This window comes from Zeus faber (assembly GCF_960531495.2).
Source record: "Zeus faber genome assembly, chromosome: 1".
NCBI classification, from domain to species: Eukaryota; Metazoa; Chordata; class Actinopteri; order Zeiformes; family Zeidae; genus Zeus; species Zeus faber.
In genome coordinates this window covers 60,803,297-60,816,969 of record NC_137193.1, presented here as the reverse complement: position 1 = coordinate 60,816,969, position 13,673 = coordinate 60,803,297, and the positions used below count along the sequence as shown (strand labels likewise).

The window sequence follows — 13,673 nt, the reverse complement described above, 5'->3', positions numbered from 1 at the left end:
GACCAGGCGGTCATTTATGGTAGGTGTATGCTTATTAAATTTCAAAATTGAAAATTTGAGAAGCGCCATTGCTTTAACAATTACAAAATACAGTTAAATTAAGTACCTAATGTGTGTGCTGACAATGGGACGGGTGAAAAGTCAGTTTGACACCAGTACCGGTACTTTGAGACTCCCATTATCACAAGAGCCACTCCAGATAGAAGTGTATCCGCTGGTGGTTTGGATAGAAGAGGATCGTGATGAGATACTTTTATTTTAGTGGGTACGAGTCACAGTGGATCCATAACAAGATTGTTCCAGAAGTTTTTGCTTTGTATTTAGCGCACATTGCCGTTAATCGGGTGCAATGCAATGATAACACAACGGCAATATCCACTCTACGGTGTGACTACCCTGAACTACCATAGACTACCCTGGACCACCCTAGACCACTCTAGACTAGCCTGGATCACTTTGGATCACCCTGGGCCACCCTGGATCACCCTGGATCACCCTGGATCACCCTGGACCACCATGGACTAGCCTAGACCACCCTGGACCACCCTGGATTACCCTGGATCCCCCTAGACTATCCTGGACTCAGCCCGATCTCAAATTGTTGCCAAATAGGCCTTGAAAATCACGTAAGCCTCAGCTTTAAGAGTAGACAATACAGGGAGCAGGCAACTTAAATACCTGAATCCACACATTTATTTTTCGAACATTCCACACATTTCACACCAGACGACCTTTCACAAGAGCACGGATTTCATAGGAGCGACTGTGGATTGTGTGACATGTGTAAATGTTGTGTTGCTCAATCCATCGCCTCTCAACCTTCGTCTTCATGTCTCTGAACTTCAACGCTGGAATGAAAATCACTGTTTATCAAATCCCTTTGAAACCTGAAATTGGAAAGTTGCTGTTTACTTGCTGCATTTTTTTTTAAACATTTTACCATGGACTGATGAGAATGACTTTGGTCGTTATTTAGAGGCAATAGGAAATATGGATGGAGCAATCTCAGTTGTCAATCCTTGGGAGTAGAAAATCCAGATTTAAAGATCCAGGCGTTTAAAATGTGTCTTGGTGATCCAAACACAGACAGACAGAGATTCACCACTCCTCCTGATTAATATCTAATGTTATTTCAAGTATGCCGAGTGCTATACTTCCAGTTTTTTATGTCCTTTGCTTGCAAGGTGCTATTAAGTTATTACAAGTTTATTATTTATAATGTATGTTAAACATTGTATTATAGTAATTTATATTATCATTGGTTTTATTATTAGTGTTATTATTGTTATTATTATTATTATTATTATTATTATTATTATTATATGAATTTAGATTATAACTATGCCGGATCTCGCTGTCACCTCAACATTATATTTAATGACATTTTGGGTGTTGCTAGCATCAGAAACTGACAGTATGTCTTCTCCTCCTCCTTCTTCCCCTCTTCCCTCCTTACAGCTCTGGTGGCCTCTGGTGGCCAGCTGCAGATCTCCAGCCTCGAGGCGGGTCACATGATTCTGGGTGGGGCCGGCAGCTCGCTCCGCCCCTCCCTCTTCCTCAACCACCCTGCCCTCCTCCCCATGGCAACAGGCTCCAACCTGGCCGCGGGTTTAGTCAGCGGCGGCGGCGGGCGCGGTGGTGGGGACCTCACGAGCCCCGCCTCCTGCGCAGATGACTCCGCCTCCCCGTGCTCAAGCCCTGCCTCTTTCTGCTCCTTCAGTGAATCCTCGCCGCCGCACTTGGGCGGGACCATGGCTGATTGACGCCCGAGCGGCAGCCAAAGTACCCTATCGGAAAAAGAGGAAGAGGAGGAGGAAGAAGGATAGAAGTGGAGTGTTAACGGAGCTTTAAAAAATATATTAATATACAACCTCGCCTTTCAACCAAAGCCAAATCTCCGTCCGATCCATCTCTGCTCGCAACACTCTCTCCAACCGCCGACGTCTAACGAAGCCAAAAATATACACAGACCGACGAGGTGCAGAGAGAGGAGATGGCAAAAAGAGAGGATGGACAGGATGGAGAGAACAGGAGAAAAGAGGGGGAGATTTGAAACCAAATATTACTGATGATCGCCACGAAAGCCGGAGAGGCGGGAGGTTCGGAGGAAGGCATGCGGTCGCTGTTTTCCAACGAACCGACGAGGGCATGGATGAGAAGACAAAGCAAAACTGTGTGAAGGAAGAAAGGAAGGAAGGAAGGAAGGAAGGAAGGAAGGAGAAAAGAAAAAATACTTTTTATAGCAGGAAAGGAGGGAATGTTAGGACAGTTGGTGTTAAGACAGGAGAGAGAAACACATAAACACACACACACGCAGACACACACACACACACACACACACACACACACACACAAACAACCAAAAGACAAAAAATGAGAAAACATGCCAAAATCTCCAAATAACCAAAATACCAAAAACTGAAAAACCAAAAATAAAGGGGAAACAACGGAGGGAAAAGCTTTATTTCAAAAGACTTTTTAGAATTCTGATCCGTCCAGGATCACCCCACCCCACACACACAGCGTCTCCCATTCCACTCAGGATTCCCACGCTCCCTCACTGATGCGCCACCCAACATGTTTTTTTATGATCGGTTTATTTATCAGGTTTTTTTTAATTGTTCATTCTGGTTTTCCATCCTATTGCATCGTTTTTCTTATTAAGCAGATTATCAACCTACCTCTTTCTGTCTCTGCAGCTTTTACACTTAGTCAAACCCCAGACCGGATCCGCTCACACACGCATTGACTGAGAGGGCCTGTAGTGCATGTTTTGGCCTGTAGAGGGGGGGGGGGGCAGGCGGACGGAGTCAGGGCGCATCTGATTTCACATGATGACATCAGGTTTTTATGTAATTAATCTCAGCCTGTGATTCCTAATGTGCACAGGTGGAAAGCTCCCAGTCCAGAAAGTAGAGCGGTTTCCATGTTTGCGCTCCAGCCACATGGCGGTTGACTCTAAATCCTGGAGTGAAAGTTATGGCAGTTATGCAATGGTAATAAATCATTAAAATCATTCAAAGAACCAGATTGTTAATTGTTAGCTCCAATGCAATTGGCGGCCGGACCTGGCATGCGGAGTTGAACCTGGTTCGGCCCAAACTTACCCCCATAATTCATTCACAGATCAGGGAGCGACAGTTTTAAGTAGTAAAAAATGTAAAAAATAAAACCTCCCACTCAAAACTAAAAACTACTATCCAATGCTGTGTGAGCCAGGTCTGCTTTATGTTTGATTCAACTCCGATGGTCGCACTGTGTTTTTACACTGCTTTAAACAAATAGAAAACCCAAAAACAAAAACAATTTCAGACTGCTGTTTCAACCATGTTTATGAATGTGTTTCTGTTTACACTTAGAAAGAGCTTTCATATCCAGACAATTTGTTGTAATCGTCAACAGTGTTATCAAATCCCTCGTCATCTTATCCACATTTAACACACACACAGGGCTGGCTGTAGCCATCTTGCCACTCTAGGTAATCTGTGGCGCATCACCGGTGCCGTCGGCGAGGGAGACAGGTGCGCAAATTGCGTCCCGAACGCTCCCTCTCCTCGCCCCCTCCAGATGGCGCCCTAGGCGGCCGCTTATCTTGCCTATAGGAAGAGCTGGCCAACCCTGCATCATCTCATTACCCAGAATGCTTGTCTGCCTGTTTGGATACCAAAGCCTCGCCTCAGGTGCCGTCGTCTGTGGCGTCCTGAACCGCGAGACAAGCGCCTAACCAGTCCTGACTATACCACGCCACACCAGACCAGACCAGACTACACCTGACCACCCCAGACTACACCTGACCACCCAAGCCTACACCTGACCACCCTGGACTACACCTGACCAGACCAGACTACACCTGACCACCCCAGACCAGACCAGACTACACCTGACCACCCCAGACTACACCAGACCAGACCAGACTACACCTGACCACCCTAGACTACACCTGACCACCCCAGACTACACCAGACCAGACCAGACTACACCTGACCACCCCAGACTACACCTGACCACCCAAGCCTACACCTGACCACCCTGGACTACACCTGACCAGACCAGACTACACCTGACCACCCCAGACCAGACCAGACTACACCTGACCACCCCAGACTACACCAGACCAGACCAGACTACACCTGACCACCCTAGACTACACCTGACCACCCCAGACTACACCAGACCAGACCAGACTACACCTGACCACCCTAGACTACACCTGACCACCCCAGAATACACCAGACCAGACCAGACTCCCCCTGACCAGTCCAGACTACACCTGACCACCCCAGACTACACCTGACCACCCCGGACTACACCAGACCAGACCAGACTCCCCCTGACCACCCCGGACTACACCTGACCACCCTGGACTACACCTGACCACCCTAGACTACACCTGACCTCCCCAGACTACACACCTGACCACCCCAGAGTACACCTGACCACCCCAGATCACACCTGACCAACCCAGACTACACCTGACCACCCCACACTACACCAGACCAGACCAGACTCCCCCTGACCACCACAGACTACACCTGACCACCCCAGACTACACCAGACCAGACCAGACTCCCCCTGACCACCCCGGACTACACCTGACCACCCTGGACTACACCTGACCACCCTAGACTACACCTGACCTCCCCAGACTACACCTGACCACCCCAGAGTACACCTGACCACCCCAGATTACACCTGACCACCCCAGACTACACCTGACCACCCCAGACTGCACCAGACCAGACCAGACTCCCCCTGACCAGCCCAGACTACACCAGACCAGACCAGACTAGACCTGACCACCCCAGACTAGACCTGGCCACCCCGGACTACACCTGACCAGTCCCTATCCAGTCCAGACCACACCAACCAAACAAGATCAGTCCAGACTACACCAGACCCAACCTCAGCCGCAGAAGGATCAAACCAAACCAAACCAAAAAAACAAAACACCCCTGAACAAAGAGTTTTACAGTGCCAGCATCCCCCCTCCCTTATCCCCCCAAAAACCTCCCTAGCCCACCCACCACCCCACCCCGCCCTCCTACCCCAGCTTCCTTACCCTCCAAAGATCAGATCAAAGAGATTAATAAATGAAGAAGAGGGGGAGGAGGACAAGAAGATGACCAAGCAGTCAAAAGGGAAAGACCGGACCAGGCCTGCTGCAGGGAAAATGGAGGAGGAAGAGGAGGAGGAGGAGGGGGGAGGAGGAGGGAGAGGAGGAGAAAGAGGAATAGTGCCCGGAACCTGCGGACCAAACTAAAAGGAAATATTTTTTGAAAAAATACCAAAAAAGTGAGCAAACCAGAACCAAAACCAAACCTACCAGGACTTCTTCTTCTACTGCTACTGCTTCTGTGTGTGTGTGTGTGTGTCTGTGTGTGTGTGTGTGTGTGTGTCTGTGTGTGTGCGTGCGTGCGTGTGTTTACGCGCGCACGGCTGTGTGTGTGTGTGTGTGTGTGTGTGTGTGTGTGTGTGCATGCGCGTGTGTGCAAGAGAGAGTCCGAAGAGAAAACCAAAAACCAAACCAAATACAAGGACAAGGAAGATGAAGAGGAAGTTCTCTCACTCATTCCTTCCCTGGACGGAGAAACTATGGAATAACCTCAACAAACTGAAAATTCCTGAACATACGTATATATTTTTAGTTTTTTTCGTTTTTATTTAATTCCTTTGCTTGTGACTCATTGCTTTTTACTTAAGTCGTGTGTGTGTGTGTGTGTGTGTGTGTGTGTGTGTGTGTGTGTGGGAGGGAGGGAGGGAGGGCAGGATCTCGTAGGGTGGGGAAGGGGGTATAATATTGTAATATTGCAATGTATTTTCATATCTTGTTGTGCTCTGCTGTTTTCTTCTTTTATTCCTTTTTGTCAAAATTTATAAGCAATTTGTATTTATATTTATATTTATTTTGTGTATTTTTTATTATTATTTTTTAATTTGTGGTTGGAGATAACTGTGAAAGCGTAGCTTCCATTTTTACATTGATCCAGAATGTTGAAACAAAACAAGAGAAAAAGCCAAAACTGAAAATACCAAAAGCTCCACGCACGCACACACACACACACACACACACACACACACGACTAAAATACCAAATACAATGACCCAACCCGTGCACGGCGACGCGCATGTGTGCGTGCGTTTGTAGCCTCATCGTGGTCGGTCGCCGGTGTTTCGGAGGTCGCTCTCCCGCCTAAAACAAACTAAACCAAACCACTAAATCCACTCGTTTAGGTTTTAGTTTTTATCTTTAATGGAAAGTGTGTTGGATGAGGAATGCGGCGTGGGTGGTCGTAGTGGTTGTTGCCGTTGCCGTTGCCGCCGCCGTCGAGGGCAACGGGCGATGGGCGGCGACAATAAATATTGAATAAATAACGAAAAAAAACAGCCAACGCTCACTTTTCCAGGGAATGTATCCGTTAGATATTCTATCAATTTTTTTTTTGGCGGGGAACAAAAAAATCCTGCGTTTGCTCACATTGTATATTTCAGGCCGGAAGGATGTTGATTGACCGGTACTATTATTATTATTATTAGCAGCTTCCGACGAAAGACTTGATTTTAGAACCAAAAGCTTTAAAACTCTTTATCTCTGATGGGCTCTCTGTTTGGGGGGGGGGGGGGCTTGTATTTATTGTATGGGGATGGGGGGAAGGGGGGGGGTGGGGTGGGCTAATTGTATGACTTGTTCATTTATTGGTTTAAATGATGTATTTATTGGAGGCTATTTTCGTTTTTTTCGGGGTGTCAGTTTGGGGGATGATGGGAGGGGGTGAGGTTGGGGTGGGGGCGAGGGGGGCGTGGCTTTTTTCTGCTCAGAGTGGACTTCAGATCGAGACGTTGGACTGCGACGACGCCAAACCAATGTTCGATATCAAAACCAAACACTGTTCTTTAAGCCAGAGGTTGGGGACAAGAGAGAGACTCACGGATCAATTCAAAAACACTTCCTTCCTTCTTTAACAACAAAACCTTAAGCGACAGTTCGGTCCCTCCAGGATTTCGCATGTTGTAACCAAAACCAAAACCTAAAACCTGCCAAAAGAGTAAGTTGCATAAATTGGTGAAAATTTCAAGTCAAAGAAAAAAAAAAGAAGTATTTTATTTAAAGGGGACCTGTCATGTTTTTCCTTATTTCCTGTCCTATATATAATGTTACAGTGGTTGTTCATATCAGACGCGGCCAACGTATCAAATAATGAGTTAAACTAATGACAAAGTCATTAGTCCTGTGAACAAAACGCTCAGGTTTCCGACCGCTCTGAACGCTCCTTTTCTAAAGTTTTTTTCTACTTTCTGCAGTAGTCACGGATTTATTTATATAGTCATCTGCTCCACCCAGGCTGGGCATTTCTCCACCGTTGTATTTATTAATTTTATTTTATTTTTCCCACTTTTACATGAGGTCCAGTGTCCATGTCTCCCACAAGCCTGGAGCCCGGCAACTTAAGTCGGAACAAACTTTTAAATTAGGCCTTGTAAATCTAATATGAGTGAAGATTCAGCAACTGGATTTCTTATTTAACTATTTTTTGTGGACTGATAAGGTGAAATCAGTGAACGTTACAGAGTAAATTCGGCGAAACCCAGAAGCCACACTCAAACCCACAAAAAAAAGGTGTTAGATAGGCATGTTAGAATGGCTAGAATGCATAAACAAGCATTTTCAGCAACAAACTTCAAAGACATGCTTTGGGGACCTCAGAGACCGTTAATAACCTGTTGAAAAGCAGTGTGTAGAATTTAGGGAATGGACCCCATCAAAATAATAATCATTGTGTTTTTGTTTCCTTAGAATGAAACGTTTTTACCTATAAAGCGAGCGGGTACGCTCCAAGCCATGTTGCATTGCCACGTTTCCACAGTAGCCCAAAAAGGACAAACCACAACCAATGGATATACAGTATTTTAGTACTCATCTTTTTTTTTTTTTTTTTTTTCTCAACATAAAAACACAAAGTTCAGCTTAAAGTATCATAAAAATACATTTTTCTAAAAAGAATGTTTGCAGGGATGATTTGATGATGAATTTTTATTTATTTTTTGCTATCGAAAAATCCCGATTTCCTGGAGAGACTGACTTATTTTCAAGCCCCAAATGTTTTGCTGAGGTCGTTGTGTTTTCTTTTCAACCCTGAACCGAAAGGACTTGAAGCTGTCGCAACACGAGTTGCCCTGGTAACTTGCAGGGTTACCATGGCAACTTCCGACAAATTGGAAATCATTTTATCGTAGCTTTTTCATGTATAGATTTTTCTTTTCCGATGTTGTGAACCAAATCCTGGCTTGAATATTTTCACATTTGAATTAATTCAGAAAAAATGGGTTTTTCGGAATTGCGGCCTCTGGAATCGCCCTCCCCCTGCCGCCCTCCACCTCCCTGATCCTCTTCTTCTTCCTCTTCAGGATGACGACTTTTCTCTCTTACTCTTTTACCTCTTGTGACGCTGATCAAAGAAAACCAAAACCAAATAGTCGTTCAAGCTTTAACAAAAAAATAAAATAAAAAAAAGACGTGACCTATCTGTACTCAGGAGCGAGCGCTTTGGAAACGTTAGCTTTGACCAGAACAAGGAACATAGTTTTAAGTAAAATTATTTTCTAACCTCAGACGTTTACTCTACCACTCCTCTCCTCCCCGTTGAAACTGTGCATACCTTCCTTTTATTATTCCAGTGATTCATTTTTCAAGGTTTTTTATGTTTTGTTTTTTTCTCTCTGAAAAGAGTGCTGTGAATGTGGTCATGTTTTTGGGGAGAGGAGATTGTGTGTTCACTGCTGAAAAAAAAACAAAAAAAAAACAAAGAACAACTTATGGAATTCCCCCAAAAATTGTCACTGACCACCGGCATGTGCTGTTGGCGTGCGTTGAGTCCTACTGCTGTGGATGGAGAATGATACCAAAGTAAAAAAAAAAACAACAAAAAACACCACAGTGACCAAACACACACACACACACACACACACACACACACGCACGCACGCATGCACACACACACACACACACACACATTCCATTTGTACATACGCACCCAGGACTCTTTGTAGGAGCTGTAATTTCTACCAAAACCAAAATATCTCAACGCTGCATCAAACTGCAACAGATAAAAGTAACATTAAAAATAAAAAATAATAATAATTCTTCTGTCTATTTACTTTGCCCTCTATCGTCCTTTTTTATTTGGGAGGAAGAAAAAACCATCACCTTTCTATTTTTTCTACAATGCAGCTTTAATCCAAAGGTTGGTAAAAAAAAAAGTAAAGAGGACGGCGAAAGATGGATTTTACCAATAAAAAGAAAAACCTCAATATTAAGAACCAAAGAGCTCCACGTTTCCTTTTGTTTTTTTTAGGTTTCTCTGTGTTGTTACAACTCCCGCATTTTAATTTGTGTTTCTAATGATGATGAAGAGACTCCAAAGTTTAAAATGCCTAACGATGAAGATGACGCCTCTGTAAAACCTACTAGTGTATGTGTTTATTTATTTGGGCGGTTTTCTGCCGATCTTTGACCTCAAGGCTTTCTCTCTCCTTCTCTCTCTCTCTCTCTCTCTCTCTCGCTCTCTCTCTTCTCTGTCTGAGTTGATGATGTAAAACCTGATTCTGAATCTGTTTGAGTTGTTTGGGTTTCAAGTTGTCCCACGCTCATCGCTATCTGTGTGCCTGTTGTTTTTTGGGGGGGGGGGGTGGGTGTTAGAGTGTGGGGTGGGGGCGGGGGGTGGGGGGGGGGGTGGCGGGGCAAAAAACGAAACCAGTAAGTGTTAGGAATAAAGTGCGAATTTAGACCAAACTGCTCTTTCTTGTCTGTGTCTGTGTTTTGTTTTTGTGTAAAAACCTGTGAGCAAACGTCATTAGTAGAATATGAAATCTGTGCTCAGAAATGAGAACAAGTCAAAAAAATAGTTTAAGTGAAATACTTAAGGTGGAAATCCATAACATAATTTTTGATGAAAAGTTCCTATTTTATGCTTGTTTTGGCTTCCGCTTCATCAGCATTAGCCGCCATTCATTTGCATTTGCGTTATGCATGTGATCCTCTAGCAGTTGTCTTCATTGTTGATGGCGGGGTCCGCCACACGCACAAGAAGCAAGTTGTGCGTAGCTAGTTGTGGTCAGTAAAAGTGTGGATATGGTCTAAAATTCACCAAAAAAATAAACAAAACAATATCCCCACCAGCTCAATGCACCAAGAACAAAACAAAAGTAAATCGATCAAAGCAGTAAACGTTTGGAGAAAGTAAAGTGGGGTCTCAGAGCCAAGACGAGGGTAAACCCAGATCGTTACTAGTTTGTTCGTTTCGAACATTAGTTTCAAATGGAAGTCTGGGAGTTTTATTGCAATCTTCCAACACAGGATCTCTTGGATTACAACTTTATTAATGATGCGTAAACTGCATATGATAGACCCACATCATGTAACACGTCAGGACTCCAGAACTGGTGGTCTGGTCAATGCAACAACATCTGTAGTATTTACATTTGTCCCAAATGTGATTACAATTTTTTATTTTTTGGCAAATATTGTCTTTAATTAAAAGCAAGAGTATTGAAGAGATTAATTTCTAGTCAAAAGTTGACTTGGAAAACAGCTTGTACATATTGTATTAATACAAAAGCAATGCCAATTGTACCCAGTCTAAAGAAAACACACGATTCTCTCATTCTCTCTTTATTAAACATTTGAGTCATAACTCAGTTGTGTAATTTTTAAGGCACATTTGGTATAATAGAGAACATCATATTGGGAATAATTAATTAAGAATAGAATTAGAGACCTGGAAAAAGCACAATAAATACTCCAAAGTACTCAATCCAAGTATAGATACACACATTTTTATATTCTGAATATATTTTGAATATAAATAAATGCGCATGGGGGTGCTTCTGTATTTCAAAACGTTTGTTTTTGCACTTTCCAGCATTATTTCAAGAGGTAGGGATTCTTGTTGCTCAAAAGCACTTCAATCAGCCTTCTATCATCATACCACACTTTAAACATGTAGAAAAAAATATACATATACTACATATATTATATCTACTATATATAATATAAAGTATTTTAATTTGTCCCAGATTCATAACATATGTTCTACCTCATTCCTTTGGGATGATGACGACGCCATAAAAAGTTCAAACATGGTCGTATGAGCTGCTGTACGTTTTTGGAGTAAAAACCTGGGTGGCCCTGTTCTTTGTGTGTGTGTGTGTGTGTGTGTGTGTGTGTGTGTGTGTGTGTGTGTGTGTGTGTGTGTCTGTGTGTGTTTAGTTCCAGTTAGCTCCATCCCTGACGCTCTTCTGGGAAGTCTTGTTTATCCTAACACGTTATAACCCACACAGGCACACACAGGCACGCACACACCCACACACACACACACACACACACACACACACACACACATACACACACACTCACACACACACACACACACACACACACACACACATACACACTCACACACACTCTCACTCACACACTCACTCACACACACACACACACACACACACACACAGACACGCACACACATTATCCTGTCTCTAAACATCCTAAATCCATCATCACTCTGTCATCGTGAGTAATTCATATGAACTTTTATTATTCACGACTACATTTCACACATTTAAGCCACTAAACTGACCTCCCTGTTGTTGACACTGAGTCAAATAAACATAGTTTCCTTCGTCGCCATGGCGATGCTACGAGCAGCGGTCAGGATGCAGGCATTAAATCTCTGTTTACTGTTTATATTGCTACTATTCTTATTTTGTTTAGTCTTTTGCACTTGCGCAAGCCTGCTCTTTTGGCTTCATCCGCACTCAGGTAAGAGACTAGAAATAGGAAGTTGCGGCGCTTCCTACTGTAAACCCTCTGTGGCATCAACGTTATGCTCTGGATGTACCACGGCAATTGCAAAAAGGTAGTTTTACATGAAGTGAATCAAAACAAGTGTGTAAAGACAGACATAATCTCGTCAGGTTTGACAGCTAAGTACAGTCGTTTATTTTAAATATGCCTGCTTTTATATGGCCAGTGTGGAAAATGTACAGTAAAATCCACCTTGTTCCTGTTTTCACAAATAGAATTATACTTTCACAAATCTGAAACTGTGTTTTTAAGAATCTTTAGCCTATCTGGGATAATGTAGTCCTGATTTGACCAGTCTAAGGGTGGCAGTTTTTGATCTGGACCTGGTCCAATATGGCTAGAAGTGAGAAGAAGAAGAAAAAAAGAACATGCAACATCTGCTCCTTATTATAATCTAGTTTAGATTTGACATCTATTAATACAGTAGTTTGACTACAATGAGTCCAATTCTAAACCAGGGTGGTCTGCGTGTACAAAAAAGTAAAAAAATTCTGAGCTATTTGAACGCACCATGAACACAGACGCTGTGATGGGAACTACCAGATGGGAAAATACACAATAAACCGAAAAATGTACAATAAAAATATGGCAACATACAATAAACAATGATGTGATAAACAATACATATAAACCCAAGAAATAGCAAAAAAATAATAATAATAACATTAAAGACATTTAAAACAATACGAGAAAAGGTGACACGGTACAATAAAGCCAAACATCAAACTATAAGCTGGATAATGAACCAAACAATTAACAGTAAAATAAACCATTTTGCACCACAAAAATGTTCCTAATAATAAACAGTGCAAATTTGGTAATTTACAATAAACCAACAAACATTTACAAACAAATTAACATTAAAAAAAATAATGCAAAAAAATAAAGAAGATGAAACTGGGAATGTACAATAAACATAAACACATAAACACTAACAAGAAGATAGATTTTTCTAGATAGATGGACAGATAGACAGATAGATAGATAGATAGATAGATAGATAGATAGATAGATAGATAGATAGATAGATAGATAGATAGATAGATAGATAGATAGATAGATAGATAGATAGATAGATAGATAGATAGATAGATAGATAGATAGATAGATAACATCTCTATTTTTATTTTTTTTGTTTTCCTACTTGTACTTATGTTGTTAAAGTAGGTTTGGCCATGTGGACTAGAATGGTCTGCAGTTCCCCTTAACACCACTAGATGACGCCATTTAACTAAAGGATACAATGAGGCTTTGAACGTAAACCCAACAATTTTGTTATCTTAATGGGTAAAAAGGAAAATGTCTAAATAGAAAATAATAATAATAATAATAATAATAATAATAATAATAATAATAATAATAATATAAAGGAGCAAAATGCATTTAGTAAAAATAAGTAAATATTATTATAAACTGAGACAATTTAAACTGGGCATTGAATGATTTTCAATCATTATTTGTCTTCTATGTCTTGAACTAATCCAAGCAATTCTCAAATAATTCTCAAAATACTCTTCTCAATAGTTGAGGAAACAAAAGGAGAACATCAAGTGCAAAAATTGTTTGAAGTTGCATTTTATTGTGGTCTTAAGCCACATTTCCAGCATTGACATTGACATTTGACATTTGTCTCAATCCCATATCAAATGAATACCTGTAAAATAATGTTCTTTGCGGCTGATAATACGTAGCTGCAGTAATTCCACACCAGTCACAGACAAGAATTATTATTTTGTTGTCGTAGCTTGAAAGAAGGATGTAGGATCATTATTTTACATTCTCTAGTAATCATCTTACTGCGGAGCCCCCAGGA

General features: G+C 42.1%; 1 protein-coding gene across 1 annotated transcript in view; it reads left to right on the top strand.

Annotated features, from left to right (window-relative positions):
- LOC307228483 (uncharacterized protein) overlaps window positions 1–1,763 on the top strand; it is a gene marked incomplete at both ends in the record, with an annotated part of 68,754 nt that extends 66,991 nt beyond the window's left edge. The window contains one exon of the mRNA XM_079998153.1: window positions 1,459–1,763. Within this exon, the coding sequence (XP_079854279.1) occupies window positions 1,459–1,763 (305 nt within the window). The remainder of the gene's footprint in view (window positions 1–1,458) is intronic.
- Window positions 1,764–13,673: the final 11,910 nt, after the last annotated feature.